We start from the raw sequence: 23,212 nt of genomic DNA on the forward strand, positions 1-23,212 counted from the left end.
TGTGGAGGCCCACACACCAGCAGCCAAGGCAGCGAGGGCAACAATAATTGAAGATAAGGGAACAGAAGTGAAGTACTAGCATCAGATCAAGAGGCTTTCTGTTATTGTAGCTATTCACCACCATCGGATTCAGAAGCAGCCGTTCGATGTCCAAGAAGAGAGCTGGGGATGAACCCAACACGTGGAGAACATTGGTCGGTGTGCACTAGACGGAGAGTACAATTTGGAGCGGAGGTAGTATGTCTTTTTCATTCATTTTGGAACGTTAAAAAAATTAAAAAAGAAACAAGAAACAAGAAACCAAGTACTTGGAGATTTTTTCCTTCCATGCACGAAATAATAATAACCTTCTAACAAATAAATCTATGATTTTAGTTCTTGTGCTAAATAATTTTGGTGATATTTTATTCTCATATAATACAATTTTTTATATGAAAAATAAAAGATAATTTAATAAAAATAATATTTTAATAATGATACATTTTTTAATGTTACCCTATAACTAGTAGAAAGATAATTAAATGATTGCAGTGTAATACTAACTAAGAGCTATCTTAAAAAGATTAGTATTTTTGTTCGAAAAAATAAAATTATAAAATGTTATTACTAAATTTTATTGGCATATGTAATGATATTTTTAAATTATTTCATAATTTAGTATAAAGAGAGTGTTGCACTGCTTATACTTTAATTAATCCTTATTACAATTTTAAATTTTAGTTAATTAATTTATTTTTAATTTATTATTTTAATACATTTTTTAATAACATTTTATATGATCTTCACATTATTTTTTATAAAAATATACTTCTTTCATTCAAAAATATAAGGCATTTTTGAGGAGTTGAATATTTACAAATGTAAAACATTTTTAATCTTTTAAGATATAATTATTGTTCTTTTTTTAAAAGTGTCCCTATTAATTAATAATTTTATATTTATTGTAGGGTGTTTCATAGGGATAAATATGAAAAGATAAGGTTAGTTAAAAAATAAATAACTATTTTATTAAAGGTAAGATTTAATTAAAAATGTCTTACATTTTTGGACAGAAAAAGTAATTTTTATACTTTTGAAATTAAATCATAAAAGCTCATAGATGTCAAAATTTCTATCCATGACCAAACTTGAAAATTTTAAAGCAAATATAATAAATAATAATTGTAAAGTGATTTTATAAGTATATTGCACCGTTTTTTTCAAAAAATTTATACTTTATTTTATAGTGATATATTAATTATTAGTTAATTAATTGGAAAAAATATTGTTAATTCATAAGGCCCCACCTGGAAATTTAAGGAAATAAATTGAACAATAATTCTACAATAAATTCATAAAATATGATAATAAATATAATTTGAACTAATCTCTCAAAATGGTGATGGCCATATCTACAAATCTTCGTTGTTATTATTACAGTTTTACGAAGTGGGAATTTGAGTGAGTTTGGGCAATATTCTTGTATTTTTCATAATACTTTCCCAAATTTATAAGTCAATTTTAGTATGTTTTATCAAAATTAATAAAATATTAAATCTCATTAACTTTATCTTAAAATTTAATAATTTTTTACATTTAACCCTAATAAATATTCTTAAATATCATTACTGATATTTTTATTCAAAATATTTAATAAAGATGAAATGTAAAAAAGAACATTAGAAATTAATAAGTGCCCCGTAAATATGATTAAATTTTTTTTTCTCTCTCTACCCTATAAATAGGACCAAAGGAGCACCGTGTGATGAAACAGGAAAAATTATATATAGGTTATGTACAATAAATTTATTTATAAATAAGCCCAACAAAATTCATAAATTATAATTAAATCCCTTGAAACATAAGTGTAATTTGAAGTTGAAGTGTAAAAACAACATTGTCTTTATTTCACTCATAGCTATAACTTCATAATGTATAGGTGAAAATTTTTAATTCATGAGTTAAATTTATTAACGCTTGATATCACTCGCAGTCTCTATGAAATTAATTATGCCTACTTAAGACTATAATTAGAAAGTAAATTATGAATTTTACATCCTAATTAGACTAGTTATAGGATTAAGTAGTCAGAAGGGGAGGGATATTATAATAAAAATTGAGAAATGTTTGCTTGAATAAGGAGTTGATAGGGTGTTTGCTATTACAATAGACAATGTTACTTTTAATGATGTTGCTCTATTATACTTGAAAGAAAAAAAAATTATAATTAGGGCTTTTCTATTAGGAAGTATCAATTTCTACACATGAGATGTGTTGTTCACATTGTAAATATGGTTGTTTTTTATGGGTTGAGATTAATAGGAAATTCTGTGAAGAGAGTTAAGGAGGTTGTTTAGTTTGTTAGGCAATCTGCCCTTAGGATGAAAAAGTTTAAAAAGAGTTGTGAGGATGAGAAGGTTCAAAGTAAGAACCTTTTGACTCTAGACGTCTCTACTAGGTGGAACTCCATTTATTCAATGTTAGAGACTGCTAAAAAATTTGAGGTAGCTTTTAAGAGGTTTAAGGATAAAGACCTTTATTTTTGCATTGATCTTAAATAAGGGCAAGGGGTGCCTAATGCTTATGATTGGAGGAATGTTAGAAGGATGTGATGTTTCTTAGTCATTTTTATGAGATGACCTTATGTGTGTCTAGTGCTTTCTATGTTACATTCAATAGCTTGTTTTATGAGATTCACATGATATATCGCCTTTTAGATTAGTGGACAAAGTATCATGATTTTGAGCTATCATCAATGGCTTTTAAAATGAAAGAAAAATATGACAAGTATTGGGAAGATCCTTTAAAGATGAACTAACTCATTTATGTTGTTGCTATTATAGATCCTCAATAGAAGTTGGAATGGGTTCAATTTTCTCTTTCTAAAGTGTTTAATGGTGAAGGTGAAAATTTGGCAAAGCAAGTGAAGGATGTTTTCATTGCTTTATACATGAATACAAAGAACATATCTCTCCCTTAAAGCAATCTAAAAAGGAACAATAAATGAAATCCAAGCTAATTTTGGTGATGAAGAAGACTATACTGTGAAGGTTAAAAGGTTGTTGAAATCAAAAAAGAGAAAATTTTCAAGTGATCGCCTTGGTGGAAAAAGTAACAAAACTGAAGTTGATAAATATTTAAATGAAGAAATTGAAATAGATAAACATAACTTTAATATTTTAGGCCGGTAAAAATTGAATGGTCTTAGATTTTCCATTATTTCAAGGTTGGCAATAGATGTTTTGCCAATACTAATTTCCATAGTTGCTCTAGAGTTTACATTTAGCATTAGAGGATATGTTTTGGATGTGTTTAGGAGTTTTTTAACTCCCAATATTGTGCAAGCCCTTATTTATGCTAAAGATTGGTTTCGTCACTCCATTTCATGTGGTTGTAGAAGAGAAATTAGATGATATTTAAAAGATTAAGAGGGGTAAAAATTTTATAAGGTTGTGTATGTGTTGTGTTACCTTTAAAATTCATTTGTTTATGATTTAATTTAACTTATAAATAGATTTTTTTAAGATTTTCAAAGAATTGAATTGGAATAAGTAGTGGATATAATGTGAACTCTTCGAGGTAATTCTCCACTATAGACTTCTAAAGAATTGAATTGGACTCAGTGGTGGATATAGTATGAATTTTTCAAGGTAATTCTTCATTATTATTATCCATGGTAATTAGTTCATTTAGTTATGATCTTTGTTTTGTTACTGCTTTTTGTAATTTTCTAACTTCTGTTGGTTCTTGTTGTTGTTTCTTATTGTCTTGAGTAATAAGCTTGTTCATTTTCTTAACTCTATAATATTTTGGCTAGATATTTAATTTAATTATTTTCTTTTATAATGTAGGTTTGAACAAAGACTTTATGTCATTGGCAGTTGACAACTTGTAAATTGTAATGGTTTGGTTATCTTTTATTTTTTCTTAATATTTTCTGATGATCTTATAAATGAGTTATTTTGGATTATGTTAAAACTCTTGGACTTATTTGTAATTTTTTAATGGATTATTATTGTTATGTAATGGATTATTTTGGATTGTTAAGAATTTACATTAGGTGAATTATGAATTTATAAATTATATGTGAAACTCATCTATTTTTTGCTTTACTCTTTTAGCTTATAGGTGTAGATTTGAATATGATTTTTCATTTTGATATGTTTTTCTATGTCATTCAATGTCCACGCTGTTGTTTTTAGGGGTCCTTTTTGTTTTCCTCATGGTTATCTTTATATTTGTTATGTTAATTTTACAATTTTGAGGTTTCTAAATTTTACAGGATCCAATGATATCTTAATCATTTTTCCCTCACTTTAGTTGGGGGGATTTGGAGTTTTAAATTATTTATTAATTAGTATGACACTTCTTTTTTAGATAGGCCTAATGTGTTGACAAAAACAAACCTAACGTGTTGACAAAAACATGCCCAATAACCAAGACAAATAATCTAATCAATTTGTCGGTTTGGTTTAAAAAATTTTAAATTTTAGTTTGTCGGTTTTCTTAAATCACAATCAAACCGAACCATAATAATCGATGCTCACTCTTATGCATTATTTTTAAAATCGAACTGGCAACCCGGTGACTTGACAGTTTGTCTGGTCTGATTTTTTAGTTGAAGTTGGCATTAGTTGATTTGAGTTAACCCCGAACAACTCCTGAATTTTTTTAACTGAGAAAAATTTAAAAAAAAAAACCTAAATCGCATTTTGCAAAAGCTCAAATCAAACAACCTTCTTCACCTCTTTGTCGAGTGGTCTCCCTCCCTTTTAGTGGTAGTGTTGCTCAATCTCTGCTATATGGTTCCCTTCTCTTCTCGGTGTTCTCAGTCATCGACCCCAAACCCATAGTAAGTTAATCAAATGAAGATTAGGAGATCTAGAGGTGAGAAGATAGAGGATGGAAGATGGAAGAGAGAAAATAGATTATAAAAGAAGAGAGAACGAGATGAAAAAAAAAATCTATAGTTATCGAAGAACTGATTGGGTTCCTATGTTGATAAACTCCAGCTTTTCTTCTTTGCTTAAAAAAAAGAAAAAAAACAAAGACCGAGACAAGGGACATTATAGTGTAGAGTGGGTAATGAAGATAGAGAGAGAGAAAAAGAAAGTGATTGTCAAGTTGCTTGTAACGTGATTGTCTACCTCTTTTGCTTGGCTTTAGCTACTCTAATTTTATTTCCTCAAACAACATGTTGATTGGACTAAAAGATATTCATATTATGTTATTTATAATATATATATATATATATTATTGTTTAAACATATGTATTAAATATTTTTTAATATGGAAAAATATTCTAAGAATTAATGTATTTTTATTTAAATTATATTATTTTATTGTGATCGATTTGACCCCTAGCACAACCTCAGTTGAAGCCTTAACCCCTGACCCTTGATCTTAGCCGGTTTAATGATCAATCTTATTTTTAATACCTTGCTCCTATACAACATGGCTAACAAGACATGTGCACAATGCTTTATTAACACAATGCGGAATTTGTCAAAATTTTCCAACTTCAAACATACATAGCCTTACATACACAATTCCAATTTAGTTATTCAAGTGTCCACACAAAATTTATTTAAAAATCAACCTAATGACTTTAGTTTGGTATAAAAATTCCTCCAAGTGAGAATTTTATCCACTAAAACACATCAAGAAGCAAAATCCCACTTTCCAATCATTTAACACCTTATAAATCAAAACCAAGGCTGCTAGCTATTATATAAAATATTTGACTGACTTAAATACATTCCAAACAACAATTATATCATATTAAATTGGCATATCCATTCAAAATCTTCATAGTTGGGTTATAGTCACCTAACATAATTAATATGCAAATACCACATAAATTGACACAAATAAAACATTTCCTCAAAATATGTTGTAAATCATTTAATCATTACAAAATATGACAATGAATGTGACAAAACCACTTCTTGGAAATCAAATAGAAAGTTAATCAAAAGTATGGGAGTTACAATACTCATAATTACATGTAAATGCCTTAGGGTTGACAAAGGTACATATACCTAATAAAAAAAGGGCCAACATGGCCAATTAGTATCTACTTACACCAACTATACTTCCAGTGCTTTTTCAACTATTTCCTATAAAAAAATTAGCAATGGAAAGTGAAACACAAAGGTCTTAGTAACCAAAATTAATATGCAATTATGCATTCAATACAACCTATCATGTGATTGCAAAGCGGGGCATACAAGATAAATTCCAAATATTGAATATCCAAACAAAACCAAACATTTTCTGTTTAAACATGACAACACCTTATACCCATCCTATTTGTGTGCTTAAAACCAAATCACCTAACTAAAGGTGGGTTGGTCTTAGCTCATAGTTACTCATTGGGTCCGGTGAAAACTTCCCACATGATAGAATAACAACTCTAAACAAAATGTTGAGACAACAATTTATTTTCCAAACAATCCCATCATGTCATACTTTTAAACAGTCGAATAAAAACGTAACTGAACAATTATATGCTCCCATACAATAATCATTTTTGAACAAAATACACATATTTATATATGCAATATTATCCTACTCGGCAATTATTTTTCCGAACAACAAAAACATGCTTTCTCAACATTTTGGTATCCAAACAATATAAACACACACATGACAAATCACAATGCATGCACAATTACACATTAACAATGGTTACCTTACTTACTTGCTAATAAAGCTCCCTTGCACAAGAGCACCTCTACCTTTTTCGATGTTTCTACCACAATTTACATACCATGCAATGTTAATTATAATTAATAAAATGCTGATTAACATTAATCATAGTGTCAGCACACTAATCACACCCTAAACTGCTGATTAACACCGGTCACAGTGTTAACACACTAATCACACCTTAAATCCAAGGTGAGGTTATTACCCCAGTTAATCCAAGTCTATCACAACCATTTAAACTCCTAAACTCAATTGGAATCATCATCGTCATACTTTCTAAATACTTATTTCACCTTTTCATAACCCAAATCATCCTTATAATCACCTTACCAAGTCTAAAGTTTCAAACTCGACCCGTTCAAGATCATAAACAACGTTTTTACTTATTTAATCTTAAAACACCCATATGATTCAAAGTCGAGTACTAGGTATAAATAAAAATACAACCTTAGCTTCAGTCCTTATAAGAACAAGCTAAGGGAGAGGAGTATAAGGTAGAAAAGTGATTAAATGTGCTTATCTTAACTGTTAGAAGGCCAAAATCATGCACGATAAATACCTCTTACCAAATCCTTATCGAGCTCATTAATTTCACTCAAAACCTTAGTTGTTCCCCTCTCTTTTGTCTAATTTTTGAATTCGGAAAATAGGTGCAGAATTTGTGCCATGGGTGTGCCCGTTGCTGTACATTGCATAGAAATAGGGCGCTTCATTTAGCCTCACAATTTGAGCCTAATTGGCCCATTACCTAATTTTGATCCAATTAAATCTCAATATATCAGCCTAGACCCAATTTATGTTATAATTTGAGGCCTATATACATGATTATTATCAAATAACATTGCATACAAATTTATTTTCTAATTAAACCTCAAAAATAATATCAATCCTTAATCAAATTCCCTAATGATTTTCCCTATTAAATACATATTTAAAAATCAAAATGTTACATGATGAATTAAAAATAAAATAAAATAAAACCAGCAATAGAAGGATCAAAACGTGGAGGCTATACAGGTTAACTATGTTTATAAGGGAGTGGAATCTAGCTTGTAAGATTTGAAGTTAATTATTATTCATAAAATTTGTTAAGGGTGTGATGATTTTTATATTTGCGATATATGGTATTAGGTTTTATATGTCATGAGGATTAATTTTTGTTTTGATGTTTTTTAATTTACCTCACTCCTCTCGCAGCCAAACAAGTGCATGGTGTGTTCAAAATTAATATAATTTATTTCAGCATAGTTATTATTTTAATTGAGGGCTTGGAGCACTCCGTGGCTTTCACCTCGTAGAAACATAAGACAACTCTCAGCTCCTTAAAGATCAAAATGTTCATCGACACTAAACACAATAAAGATTACAGTCCATGGATTGCTCCATCAGAATCCTCAAAGTTAAGTCCTGGCAACTTGGGGAGATCACTATCTTTGTGACACAGAACATCTTTTGAATACTAGTGCTATTTGCCTATTTCTCAAGCTGTAAGGTTTGAGAAGGAGGGCGTGAATTCGGTCAAAAAGGAAAAAGAAAACAAGAAAGAGAGGTGTGAGAAAGAAGGATCCGTGGAACTTAAAAGGCAAGAGTGGATTACATAATAAAAATAATTAAAATAATGCTTTAAATCGAGGGAGGTGTCATAGGAGCCCAGGCCTGCCCAAGTCAGCAGAAGGACGGTCCAATAAGAAAAGGGCTGTGACAGAAATGACAGCATGCAACAGGTAACGATATCATTACCTGCCTTGAACATCGGCTGCATGATGATGGTGGGGCCGAATTCTGCGTTGCTTTTCGTCCAAGCTAAAAAACTTTCTACAAATGCGTGAGAAATTCCTGGTTTAGTCCGCCGACTCTAGTCCAAAGTCTGCCATTGTTTACGGCGTCCTTTATCCGCCCCTTCCTTCTCCGTCTTCTCGAGGGGGTTTTCCTCCTAACATTACTTCAAACCTATATTTTAAAAATAATTTTATTTCAAGAAAAATAATCCTCCGGTTAATCGATTTTTGAGTACCAAAGAGAAAGTTTCGGTACCAGTAGGTTGAATTATTTTTTGCTATGTGTATATTCAGGTAATTCCTTCTTCACTTATTCTGCTATTTTATTAACTTTGGATTTTGCTTTCGTCCAGTACTATTTCGAGGATTTGGATTGAATAAAAATATGCTTGAAAATTTTTTTGCGTTTGTTACTCTTCTTTTGGGGCTTTAATTTGATAGATCGGATTTGATTCTTGATTGATAAGGGTGTTGGAGTCTACTCCTGGGTTTATAATCGGATTTTGGCTTTGCACGTGCTTCCCCCCTTCAATTTGGTGATAATTCGTAGACATGAGACCAACGACTTGATTTTTTTTTTTTTTTGGTTTGTAATTTTTAAGGGGGTTTTATATTATGTATTGTTTTTCTGTTGAATTTGGAGCTATCATCTGTTTTGTTGTTGGGATAATTTAGGACATCATGCTCTAAATATTTACGGTCGGTTGTCTTCACTGTGCATGATGCTCCCCTGCTCATAAGAGATTAGAATGAACTTTTCGTTTGCCTGGAAATTTAATCTCACTTTGCTTTGCTGTCTTAACTTTTAAGTCCTGTACTTGTTATTTTTGACAATTTCTAAGTTTTTGGGTTTTCGATTGTTCATATTGAGGAAGGCATCTTTTTGTTATTTCCTTTTCTTTTATCAATCTTTTGCTGAGATAAGGTTTATATGCTATTTCTAAAAATCTTATCATCAGGAGCAGAGCTGTGCCCGCCTGTAGAGTGAATAAAGAAGTAGCATTTTTTTCTTCAATTATATTGGGGTCATATAGCAGAAAACATGTACAATATGAACACTAACTACAGCCCTCGGTATGGTCTGTTCTTTTATTAAGCTTTGGTCGCTTTCCATGTTTTTAGCCATGACATGCATTCAGTAATTTGTTGTTTTCTGAACAAACACTTGATCTAGTGTGGTTGTTATGACCTTAGTTTTAACTGTTGGTTTGGTTTTTTTGCCATTTACTCCTTCTTGGGTTTGTTGAAGACTGCAATGATATGTGAGATTGGGCACTTCAAAGGTTGAACTATCTTTAACCATACTGAACAAGCTTGAAACTGGACTTTTGTGTAGACCTTTAGTCATGAGTACATGGGAAATATGCAAAGCTCCAATTTCACCATTAGGGGAGACAGCGCAATCATTGGGTGTTTGCCTACTCTTGGCTGGTGTATTTTAGGGAGGAAACTTACTTTTTATGTATTTAAGTTACTTTATCAAAAAATCCCTTGTCCCTATTATCAGGGAATGGATGATTGGACCGGAGATAATTTAGTTGAATAATTTTGGAAGAATTTAATATTCCACCAAAATAGGTGGAGTACAGGAGTGCACGTGCACTCACACTGATGTTGATGACTCCATGTCTATTTGCAATTAGTATATGTGTGATGTAAGGATCCTTTGCATCTGAAAGGTGAGTTGACACCTTATAGTTGGAGAGAGATTGATGTAATGGGGCCAATATTGAAAAGTAGCCTTCGATGATGGAAACTATCCCATTTGGTAGAGTGGAAGAGATTTTGGTGGAAGTAAAAGCGGAGGAGGAAGAGGAAGTGAGGTGTAAGAAGGGTTGTAAAACATGTTTGGCATGCACATGAAAGTGGGGTATAATTTTTAATTGAAATATGTATTTATAATATGAAAATACAAAAATGCCCTTAAAAAAAAAAAAAAAACTCTTCCAGCGTAGAAGCATCCATGACCAGTGCAAGAAGTCAAGAACATCCATAGCCTTCATGAATTGGAAACTGAATCAATAAGAAAAACTTCAAAGTCATTCTACAAGTCCAAAATTTAATCAAATATTTTTTTAAAAGATTCGTAGCCAAAACAAATTTCTTTTGAAAGATTAATATTGTATTTAATATATTTCAAAGATAGGTGCAGTCCCTTCTGGAATGAAGCCACCTTCTTCTACAACTCCATGGTTGTGCATCATCTTTCATGGTATTGTTGGATTCTGAAGCAATGAGAAGATCACGTACAACGCCGTTGATCTCTTTCACCTCCTTCAAAATGTCGAAGAGAGAACAAGATTAAAGAAGCTTGGGCTGGAGATTGCATCTTCCATTATTCAATGAAGATGGTGACAACAACAGAAGTTGGAGACAGTAATGGCGATAGACATTGGAGATGGTGACAACTATGGACCCTATAGACGGTGATGATGATGGACGCCATAGACGATGACGATGATGGATGCGTAGAGGGCGACTGGTCGAAGAGATGCCATCAAAGGTGAAGGAAGTTGATGGGTAAAATAGTCTTGTGGGTCATTTTTTATGAAGGAAGTGATGGAGGAAGTGGGTTCTTTTGGTGTGAAGGTGAAAGTGAGGTCCACCAATTTTGACAGAACTGAATCCTCTAAAGAAGTGAGATCTGTTATGCCAAACAGACTATTTTCTCAGTTCCACTTCTGCAATCCCAATTCCATGCTATCAAACAAAGCATGAATCTTTCTCTCTCTCTCCCAACTATAGCTCATGCACTATTGTTGAAGATTCATTCTGTTATGTTTGTGTACATCTATCAATTTGGATTCTCTTTTGTACCTAGGAAATATGTGCATGCAATTGTAGATAGATAGATGAAGGATGTAGGTCAATTAGATTCCAATATCAAAAGCTCTTCAGCCTCACTCTTCAATTGCACCTTGTGCTTTATGACTGAGGATCCAGTTTGATACACATTTTTATGTGCATACCTGTAAATTTGGGTTTATGCTGCAAAAATTTAATTTTAAATCACTATAAAATATCTAAAATTAAAATGTCTTTGATACTTGATCATTTATGAAGATGTAACTTCTAATCTTATCAACTCATCATTTTTTTTGTAGTCTAAATTTAAAGTTCAAGAAAAAGCTTAGACATGCTTATGGAAACAAAGAATGTGAAATGACATGGAATTCTAAATTACATATTCCAAATGTGAGATTGGGAGTGTAGGAAGCATTGGTGATAGGGATTTGACTTTGGTTGGAAGCTACTTTGGATGGCAACTGCCATGTGCTAGCAACCAATTACTGATGTGGATTGCTTTGTTGGGAATGCATAAGAAGCACTTTATAACGACAGTATCCTTCTCAGAACTGAGAAGATTTTTTCTCTCTTGGTTGTCTATCTATTCAATTATCCACTGTCTGAAATGGATCTATTAACTAGTTAGACTTCTTGATATTGTTAGATTCTTTGTTCTGCTCCTTATTTGCTATCATATATGGCGAGCATGCATGTATGCATGGATTATGCCCTCTTTTTGGAGCATTTGTCAAAAGAGCACATTATTTTGTGTATTGTGTCTTTGTTGAGGTCCTTACTTGTATTGTCATGTAGACCATGTCATCCTGTATTCAGTCTTAATTGTTTATGTCAACATTTGATGGGCTAATAATCTTGGGCTAATGATCTTACATATTCATTCAATTTTCTCACAAGTTTTGAATATCCAGGAAGTACAAATTATTCTTGATATCATGATTCGCCATTGCTGCTCCAGTCTCTTTAAAACTGCTCAAGCTTTAGAGTTTATTTGAGTTCCGTGTTTGAGCTTTTGGATTTCAGCTTGCTTATAGATATTGCTGAAGTAGATCCACATGGAAACAAATATTGCAAAGGCATTGGATAGAGTGGTGCCTAATTTGAAACGAAAGCAGGCTAGTCAATGTGCTGCAAGATTAAATGGAGCTTCCCACTCAGTGCTACCTCATTGGTCATCCTTAACATTTCCAACAGACAATTATGTCAAACGGAGGAGATTGGGTGAACATACAAGCATGTATACCAATTATGGGTCTAATTTCAGACAATCTTTACTTAGATGTTATTTGAACTTCAAAAAAAGTGGGAGGCCAGAACGGTTGATGTTCTATCAGAGTGGTGAATGGACGGACTTCCCTGAGGATGTTGTCAACTTGGTTAGAAACGAATTAGAGGTAAAGAAGGCTTCTGTGGAAGTAGACTTTAATGGGGATCATCTTGTGCTAGATTTTCTGCACATGTATCAGATGGACCTGAAAACTGGTTCACGGCAACCTATTGCATGGATTGATGAGAAGGGGCACTGCTTCTTTCCTGAAGTTTGTGCTGCTTCTGATGAAAGAGTTTGTGAACATCTGTGCGAGGAGCCTTCTGAACCTAATGAGATAAAATTGCATTTGGATATTGAAATAAATGGAGTGGATAAATCCAAGTTGAGTGAATGTAGTGGTGAGTCAAATGCGGTATTGAAGCATATTCAAATTGATTCAAAGCAACCCTGCAATCAGTATGACGTAGAAGTTGAAGATGGTAGTAACGAGCTGGATATTGAAAATTTTGGCAAAGCTATTGAGCAAAATCAAGAGATAGGTTTAGATGCACATACTGAATCTGTAAATGGAAAATTGGATTTGGATACTGTACAGAACATGTTTCTTAAGGGCATGAATAGTTATGGCACTACTAACATAGTGGAGATATATCGCATCTCAAACACTTTGATGCAATCACGATTGGAGCTATTCCAGAAGCAGGCTGAAATTACAAAGAAGTGTCGTGCATATGCTAATATTCAATATGCTTGGCTTGCTTCTTCCAAAGGAGAACTGTCAACAATCTTGAAGTATGGGCTTGGGCATTGTGGTCTATCTGCAACTAAATCTGTATATGGTGCTGGTGTTCGTCTTGCAGCTGTTGGCTGCCCTATCACGAGGTTGAATTTTCTTTTGATCTCAATAATATTATCTGAGTTTAAACTTGTCTGGATCAAATGAACTATTTGAATGTTCCATGCAAAGCTGCATGCCTGTTTGGCAGGTTAATATTGTTAGATTTTAATGAATTTTCTATTCTAACAGATACTAGCATTTCCATAGATTGCGTTTTGCTATACTGATTGAATTATGTATAATATGTTCATAGTTTGTTGGTAGTTATTGTTATTATTTTTTTATGTACATCTCTTTTTATTCACTATGTTGTATCCTTTGTCACGATACGCCCCATGCCATGTTCACGTATGTTTATACTTTGTTGTATGTACAATTCATACGGTCAATTGTTTGCCCATGAACTAATAGAAGACTAATATGCTCTCTCTTTTAGATGTTATATTTATCTTTGACACCTGTACACCTTAATAGTTTCATGTCCAGGACCATTACCCATGACTCGTAGTGGAAGCTATCTTTTGCCTGTCTCTACTGTTCCCCTTTCCATAGCAGGCTTGAGTATTATGCACATCATTGTTTTTTCTGTTTCATATAAAATTGCTCTCACTTTGGGCACCTTTATCTATTGCTTTCAAGATATACTATTTTAATTGAATATTCGTTACTACATGAAAGCATTTTTAGTAGGGATTTTCCTATAGTTTTCTTTATTGTCTTCCTTAATTCCTCAATGTTACTTACCAATGTTCTAGATTATTTTGTTTGAATTTCTTAGAGGAGGATTCTGTTTTTGCTTATGTACAGTGCAATTGATTGTGATGTTGACGAAATTGGGGTACGACACATGGTGTTTTGTCGTGTAATATTGGGAAACATGGAGCGTCTCCGTCCTGGCACTAGGCAATTTCATCCCAGTAGTAATGACTATGATAGTGGGGTAGATGAGATTCAAAGTCCGAGATACTATGTAGTATGGAATATGAATTTGAATACTCACATCTATCCAGAATTCGTTGTTAGTTTCAAGGTTTCTTCTGATGTTGAAGGTGATCTGTTAATTCTTTACCTTTTTTGGGTGTTTAATTTTTGTTTTCCTAATACAAATAAGAACTTATATATTTTTGTATTATATATTGTAGCACTTGGTTAACCAGGGCTTTTTCCATAGATTGTTGGTACCTACTTGTTGGGCACTCTGACATTCAAGAGATGTTTCATCATTCAACTCTTGTTCAATGACATTGCCAGGCATTCTGCTGCCAAGCTTTATGGTCTTACTTAGAAAATTCTTTTCTTTTTGTTCACCAATACTTTGTGCTTCTACAGGGGATCATTTTGGCATTGAAAGTAAACGAAATGTTTCCAGAGTTATTACACCCTGTCAAGGTCCAGGCCTGTTACAATCTGAGTCTTCTACTGTAGATATAGTAAGTAATTTGTTTTTGGGTTCTAGTATACGTTGCTTGGTCTAGTTTGCTTGTGTATATCGCATATTAGTAAAGCAGTATCATCGTAATGTGTGGAAGTCATAGGTTCATCAGCCTATTTGTGCTCTTACTTGCTCTGTTTTCTTTCAACTAGATCCGGACCCTGAACACTTGCATATATGCTTCGTCTGACTGGATCAGTCAGTGTTAATAGATCTGATTTGTGATTACTGCAGCTTGTTTAGTTTGTCAGGCGTTGTGCTATATTGAATGGACAACTCAGTACCTACACTGTTACTGAGTATTTTAATGGGACTATCCACTACTCGAATGAAGACAGCCATATAGGAATATGGAAATTATGATGAGAAACAGTAAACAATCCACACTCGCATAACAAACATCTGTACATAGTAGAAAAACGGAGATAGTGAAGTCAACTGCAGAACACACAAATAGTTATCCAGGCTAGTGTTGTCCCTCCAATTTCTCAACCTAGTCTCTCATTTTCCCACAGTTACGTATTACCCTTAAATACCTGGTAATTGCCACTTTCTCTCTCTTGCAACTCACCCATTTACTTATCACTCATTTTTTGTAACTTCCCCCTCTGCCTCATAACTTCCTCTTTCTTGGTTCTCCTAGAATATGCTTTCATTTTTCCCTAGTCACTCTTTTCCTTGTCCTTCCTCTGGCCATGTTTTTTGTCAAATGTTTTAGTGTAATATTAGAATTTCAAATGTTTTAGCTCTGGCTGGCAGCACCAGGAGTTCTGGATCCCCTTTGATACTAGAATTTCATGTGTTGATAGTGTGGTTGTTCAACATCTACGTCTGTCCACATTTACATATATTTATGTGTTCTTCTCATGGGTCGCTTGATTTGATGGGTGTAATATTTTTTTCCTGCCCTTGAAAAGGTTTCATTCTGGGCTCCCTCCGCATTGTAGTTCATCTGGTAGTAATTGCATTTAAATTTGTTAATTTCTTTTTTGTTAAATTAAAGTTAAGGATAATCACTTGATCAATATCCTTCTCACTCCATGTGCAAATTTTTAAGAGTGTTGAGCATTTGAAATTTTCATTCTGTTCAAATCTTCTAATCTTTTGCTGTACTGTCTATAAGAAGAGTGTTAGCCGACCAACTTTAGACCATGGGATTCCTCAAGGGAAAGCTGCTAGTATGAACTCTAGCTCTTCAAGAGGTCCGAAATCCCCTTGGATGCCTTTTTCTATGCTTTTTGCTGCTTTATCAAACAAGGTTCCTCCCATGGACATGAAGCTTATCAATGCACATTATGAACAATTCAGGGTATGTAAGGTAGCTGAATTATGTTCCTTGGTCTTGACTGATATCGTGCTGATTTCTTTTTTCTTTTTTTCAATCATCAGGCCAAGAAGATAGCCCGTGATGATTTTGTGAAGAAGTTGAGATTGATAGTCGGAGATACTCTATTGAGAACTACAATAACAAAGCTTCAGTGCAAGGTGCATTTATTTCTACATGTTTTGGCAATTTAAAATTGTGCTTGGGTTTCTGTTATGTTCTTATCACCTCCTAGTGATATGTTGTTGAAGTTTGAGCGGTTGATATGCTGGTATTTTTGTAATCCCAGTTCTCTTACATGCTCGATGTGAGATCTAATTATTAGGTTTCAATGTTTAGTTTGACAAGTGAACTTCAAGAAAGGGCACAAGTGGTCTTTTATGGAACGCTTGTAAAGTTAAATAAAATGATTTTCCTGCAAAATCTGCCACCATGCCTTGAAGCATCTTTAGTTACTTACTTAGTGAACACGATCATTTTAAATGTCTTTAGGTATTTTATATGCTTGAAATGCTAGATAGGACTATCGATAATGTTAATTCTAGTCTTACTATACATGGCATTCTGTGTTTGCCTGAAGTAGTTTTGTGGTGTTTCATCATTAGCGAGAATGTTAATTCTCTTTGGCATGGTTGAAGGCTGACCTCTGTTAAATATCAGAAATTCCCAATTCTGGGCATTATGGATATCTTGTGATTTGAAGGTTGGCCTTGGATGCTCGTTTCAGTAGTTTGGAGCTATTTGTATTGAGTGGTTGAAAGTTCATGTGACTGTTATCGAAAGTGTTTCTTATTTTGCACGTTCTCAGATATTGTGATGGCAATTATACATGTTAAAATCGTATTGGCCAGATTTCAGTTTGCCTGTCTGATTACTTGCCTCTTTTTATCTCTCATATGATCCGTAATTAAATTTATCTTGACTGTTTGCAGATGCCATCCGACTCAGGGTGTGAATGGGGCAAAAGTCAAGCAGCTACATAGAGGCTGAGGCTGCCTTGACGTGACGGAGGTAGAGAACTCTGATTATCTGCTTTTGGATTATGTCTAGCGAGTGTCATATCGATTAGTTTAAATGCTTGAAATGCGTCGACATGAATATGTGAATTACGGGGCTAAGGACCATGACTTGCCGGAGCATCTAGGCTTGAGTCTCTGATTTACTTCCCCTCAAAGTAAGGGGGAAAAACTCTTTTCTTTTTGCATTTACTATCTTTTTTCCCCTCGACTTCTTTGATGAAATTGGATCGTTGTTGTTACTGGTAGTCCATTAGAGCTGGCTTTGGATTTCATGTGATGGTGGTATATTTTAATCCCAATTTCTACTGTCGATTGCCTTTTTTCGGTTAGGTGCCGGTTTTGGTGATTGAATCGGCTGCTTCTAACCTGTTGTTTTATTCTGGTAATTAACTTGGCATTTTTTATAGTTTATCGGTAGAATGAAGTATTATAATATTAGGTAAAAAGATCGGCTGTTTTTGCCCCCCAAAACCATCTCTCGAAATTTTTTTATCTCCAGGTGCTACGTCTATATTTTTTCCCTGGCGAAGTCCTACATTTTTTTCCCTCGCTTAATATTAACGGGCAACCAATTATGCGGCCCTGTTTTTAAAGTTTAAAGTTTTTGTTAAGCCGTTTTGGTTCATGGAGATGGACTTCTCTGATGAGGGAGTTGGGTTGGGTTCTTGAACCTGCATTATAGACACTTAGGAGGGAGTTGACTCCATTTTGGGTGGATGGCTTGGACTTGTAGGCAATATTATATGTTTTTGGACAGGTTTGTAAATTGCAGGAGGCCCGATTGTTGTGCGCGTTTTGAATGATAACAATGACAATAGCATTGTCTTTATTAGCTGTTTAGCAATTCAAAATAAAGGTTCTCATAAGATTCACCCAAAATAATAATAAAGGTACTTATAGTGTCTATACAGTTATTATTTAATTGTTTCTTTAATCAGTTTTGCTATAAAGCAACTTTAATATTATCTTCGTAGTTTTCCTTTTCCTTTTCTCGGTCAATCACAAGGGAATAAGGTCTTAATATAGCATTGCGATGGCTAATTAGTGTAGGATCAGCTCCTTGGCATCAAATTATAATCTGTGTGTGTGTGTGTGTGTGTGTTTTTTTTTTTTTTTTTGGTTTTTGGGGGAAAGGTTTCTTGTAATTTTCAAATGGTGTTTCTAGAAGTTTTATTTCACTATTCAAGTTTTGCGTGAACGTAGTACTATATGTTTCTTATGAGTTATAATATCAGTCGAGCGACGCAGAGAGGATTTGTTTGTTTTTTCATACACAATGTCCACTTGTTCAGCACATCTATGCTACGAAAATTGCCATATAAATTATACTTTTATAGTGGGCAAAAAGTTATATAAAATTATAATGCAATCTTTTACAGTACAAATAGCTTGAGAAATGAGTCATGAAAGCTCATGGCTTTGGGAATGATTTGGCTGTGTAGATTCCATATCACATATTATTAGTTGTGTAATTTGTAGTATTTCGATCTGTTAGCCAGGCTTGAATGTTTGTAGAGGCATGAAATCTCTTCGTTCATTACGTTTGAATCAGTAATGTATTGCACAGTATATTTTAACGCCTTGGGTTTTCAAAATATAAACGCACTATAATATATATATTATTGGATATGAAATTCTTATGAGGAGACTTATTATTAATAATATGTATATGTATAGCTAATTAATGCAAGCTTGACTTAATTTGAAAGACGTTTCACTTTTTTTTTTTAAATAAGTCAATTTTATTTTATTAAAAAGTAAAGCTCACAACAACACAGCATAAAAGCACATGGAGTTAGAAGATTAACTCAGCAGTGACCAGAAATAAACACCACCATGAAAATAGACGACAAACAAGAGAAGGCACAACTCAAAACTCATGATGGATTCAAATTGAGCCTTGTTACATCAAACAAGAAAAAAACATAAAGCTAAAAACAAACACAGAGATGTTCAACACGAGCAATGTCGTCCACATCATAGCACGATTCTGCAACCATAAGAAGTTGGAGCTTGAAACTTGAAGAGAAAGAGAGTCTTCAATGAAGCTTAAATTTAACATGCTCATCTGTCTATATTTCTGTAGGCGATAACCACGGCCAAGAACAACCTCGTAGGGTTTTGAAAGATGCTGTCTAAGTGTGAGAAACAGTGGTTGTTGAAAGATTGCATATGCTCCTACTTACATTTGATTTTTTTTTTGTACAGAATTTTTTTTATTACAAGGCAACAGAAAAATAACCATGCAAAAGTTACAAAAATTGGGTTATGTAAGATTCTAAGAGGATTTTGCACATTGTAGGCGGTTGATTAAAAATAATAAGATCTAAATTGTCTTAAGATACTTGGTGTGCAAGCATATCAATGCATTTGTTAACTTTTTTAAAAACATGATTAAAAGTGATTATCAATATTTCATTGCAAGCTCCCTAATTTTCTTAGTATTTTCTGATACAGGATGGCTATCAAAGAAGTTATGCTGGATAAGTAAGAGAGTTTTCATGGAATCAAGAGAAAACATAATCTTTGGTTCTTATAATTTTATTGGGTTTTGTTTTTAAACCCTGTAGTATTTTTAGTGTTTTCAATCCTTGTAGGGACTAAAAACATTGAAAATACTGAAACAATAAGGACTTTAAAAACAAATGTCACTCAATCTTAATGAAACTATAGAGATTGAAAACACTAAAAAAAAAAATCATAGGGATTAAAAGCAAGACCTAATAAAATTGTAGGGATCAAACATTATGTTTTCCTAAGGATCAATGTGGATATTAGTTTTTGTGGATTTTGTACAGGAATTTGAACCGTTGTTGGGCCAAGGAGATTTGTCAACCTGGACCACAATTTTAAATTTTACAGAAATGGATTGCAGGTGAAGTTAAACCTTATCGACAAAAAAGGGGTTTTTTCTGGTGGGGGTGGGGAAGATATGGAATTTAAGTACATTCGAAGCGTTCAATGGGTCCTAAAGCTTGCTCCTGATACACTCAGCTAAACGTAAAAAAAAAAAAAAAAAGAGAGAAGAAGAAATACAGATAAATCTTATAACTGAAGTTTGTCGTGCTACCAAGAAGAAAAACATGGTAAAGTTAAATTTGAGGATTTTAGAAAAAAGTAAAAAAAAAAAAAGAGCAAAAAAGAGAGTATAATAATAGGGAAACATGTGATAAGTAGCAGGTTGGATCTCGCTTATAACCTCATCTAGTCATTAATTAGTGTCTAAAAAAAAGAATGAAGGAGTGGGTGATGGTGCAGAGTGAGGAGATGTGAGAACTGAGAAGCGAGTGAATGAATGAATGCATGATATGTGGTGTTCTGACGCAAAGGGGGTGAATCCGATACGGGCATTGAAAGAGAGACATATTAGAGGAGAGGAGGGAAGAGTGGTGGTCCCCATGTTTAGAGAAAGAGAAAGCCGACGTCAGCGCCTGACATTGCTCTAAAGCATTTAAAAGTAAGTCATTATGAGTGAATGATTCAGTCTCTGCTAAAGTTAAAGTCACTCCTGTCCCTATGCCTCTGTCCCTCCCTTACCTTCCTCTCTCCTTCCTCCACACATATTTCTTTTATTCTTCTTCTCATATATGCGCAATTATGCAGAATCATAGTGACGGATGAAGTCAACTATTTGAAGCAGTAAATATTAATTGAAAGCAAAGGAAAGAGAGAGCCCGGGTTGAATGCCGGGCAAGGAAAGTGAATAGTGAGAGAGATTCAAGACAAAACAAAGAGAGAAGCTAAGAGGGTATGAATGAATTGTGAGTGTCACGCTCTGTTTGGATGTGAAAGGACGAAGGAGCTAGCCCGACAAGGACGAACAAAGCACTCTCTCATTCTCATGATCATCGATCTTCAATCATGGACCAATCCATTCCTTAATCATTATATATATTGCTTAGTGGAATCAATATATATTAATACAATGGAGGATCGGACATATTCCCCACACTCCGTATCTTATGCTGTTTGTCGTCATGTACCTAAGAGCATCCATACTCATACATGGCTTTATGTTGATTGCATATATTGTGTTTGTGTTCCCAATCCTCCCGCGACAATCTCGCCTTATTATCCGTCCTCTTCTTCTCATTCTCTCCCCTTTGTCTCTTCCTTTGTTCTCTACCCTCTTCTCTCCCACAATATCACCTACCTAGAATACTCTTAATAACTTAGTTAAAATGACGACATCTAAATTTATATATTATTTTCACTTTTACCTCCTTTTTTAAATAACTTGCCTCAGTTTAAAAAAACTTTATTAATTACACCTCTTAATTAAAAGAATGAAAAAAATTGTATTAATAACATAACCTAAAAATATCGGTTAATTGTTGCAAGGAGTGAAGATCTTGATGCCTCTCTGCATTGTCCACAAATGCCCAACTGTGAAGGAAGGAGTATTTTAAATTTAAACTTACTGTATGTCCTTAATATTATATATGTGGATACAAGTATAGGGAGGAAAAGAACGAGCTAATAATGCCAAAGTGGTGATCAGTATCACGTCACATTGAGATGTTACATAACACAAAGGCAAGTCCTTTTTCATGCATTACCACACAAACTTTGCTCAAATATATCAAAACCTAGATCGCCTTTTCACCCAATACACTTTTTCCTTCCACTCGCTATGTTTTTCTTTGCCCACTTCTACTTAGCATCTTCTGCTCTGGAGACTACTCAATGAGCCACCACCCCCAGCCTCACTGTATAATTTCTGGTCATTCCACATCTCAAAAACATCAAAAAGAGAGACTTTAAATTGTGCAGCTCTGTTACCTGTCTGACAATATGCTGATGAACATGCATAAATAAATTGATTGCATGAAAATTCCATGCATCCCGCTGTCACCCCCCAACCCCTAGCTAGTGTTCCAAAATGGACCCTAACGCTTCCGACTTTTTTCATGCAAAACGTCTCGAGCTACTCAAGAGGGCCATGGAAAGATGAAAGCAAGTTTCACAGAGAGAAAAGGTACAACACGAGTCTCTCTCCCCCCCCCCTTCTCTCTCTCTCTCTCTCACTGAGACGACGCATGAACGGGTGAAACGAATGAAAACGCGGGGGCGTCATCAAAACGATCGTCACCTCACTGGTCGTTTTCTCTCTCGCCATTATCTGATCTTTCTACTGTTATCGAAAAGATCAGAGCATGCATGAACAATCTGACAGGGGCTGCCACCAAGATAAGACTAGATTGTGACACGTGGAGGCAGATCTCGGACCGAGGATGAATGGTAAATCATAGTGTAATGATGAATAAATAATTGGTGTGTCGTTTTATTCGTATAAATGTGTTGTGTGTGCGTGTTACGTACGTGCAGGAGGAGGGTCAGGGCTCAGGTATAGGCTTAGGCTGTGCTGTGTTACCATTAGCTTCTCAGAACGAGTACGGCTTCGCTTCCTGATAAGAGAGGCTTGAGTTCGGAGTAGGCTCAACCCTCAAAAGCTTTTCCTGTACACACTGTATATAATAAATATGTATATATCTGCTTTTCCGCATACGTACTCTTTCTTTTTATTAATTGTTTTATTTGCGATCCGAAGAACAATGTCAACACACAAATTTTTCAAAGGTTTTTACCTCTAATTTGCCTGAATATTATTGGCATGTTGCCTATGCGAGGTCCACAGGGGAAATAAAGTAGGGCTCCACAGGAATTGAATTTGCTAGCCAATTTTGTGTGTGTATATTTTCAAGAATTACTAGTATTTAATAAATATTGATTTTATAATAATTTATTTGAATTTTTTTTAGGTGATTTTATGTCATTAATAAACAGAACATGTTGACAAAAAAAGTCATCAAACTTGCTCCATAACTAGCTAGCCCTTCCAATATCCCAGTACTCTATGTGTGTCATATTAGAAAATGGACACCTGTATTCTTGGAAATGTATGCGTATATGTTATCTTTACTCCACATTAAATTTAGTCAAACAGTAGACTAGGTCAAAATTCAACCTATAATTCAGCCACAAGCACCCCGTACCAATTTATTAACGTGCACTTGCATGCAAACTACAATACTTTAAAGTGAAAAATTGCATGC

At 33.9% G+C, this 23,212-nt stretch overlaps 1 protein-coding gene across 5 annotated transcripts; it reads left to right on the forward strand.

Moving 5' to 3' along the window:
• The first annotated feature begins 8,505 nt into the window (after nucleotides 1-8,505).
• LOC129322918 (inactive poly [ADP-ribose] polymerase RCD1-like) lies at nucleotides 8,506-17,466 on the forward strand. Of its 5 annotated transcripts, none has more exons than XM_054969379.1 (8): nucleotides 8,509-8,762; nucleotides 9,428-9,542; nucleotides 12,185-13,425; nucleotides 14,189-14,430; nucleotides 14,711-14,811; nucleotides 15,937-16,122; nucleotides 16,203-16,298; nucleotides 17,070-17,466. In XM_054969379.1, the coding sequence occupies exons 3-8, from the start codon at nucleotides 12,329-12,331 to the stop codon at nucleotides 17,118-17,120; spliced, it is 1,773 nt and encodes a 590-aa protein (XP_054825354.1). In that variant the 5' UTR covers nucleotides 8,509-8,762; nucleotides 9,428-9,542; nucleotides 12,185-12,328; the 3' UTR covers nucleotides 17,121-17,466. The 5 variants fall into 5 exon arrangements, with proteins under 5 accessions (XP_054825359.1, XP_054825354.1, XP_054825357.1 ...); XM_054969382.1 differs by having other exon boundaries at nucleotides 9,434-9,542; XM_054969383.1 differs by having other exon boundaries at nucleotides 8,510-8,762; nucleotides 15,940-16,122.
• The last annotated feature ends 5,746 nt before the right edge of the window (nucleotides 17,467-23,212 follow it).

This window comes from Prosopis cineraria, unplaced genomic scaffold, assembly GCF_029017545.1.
Source record: "Prosopis cineraria cultivar Desert tree isolate PC_DT_omini unplaced genomic scaffold, ASM2901754v1 PC10, whole genome shotgun sequence".
In the NCBI taxonomy this organism is placed as follows: Eukaryota; Viridiplantae; Streptophyta; class Magnoliopsida; order Fabales; family Fabaceae; genus Prosopis; species Prosopis cineraria.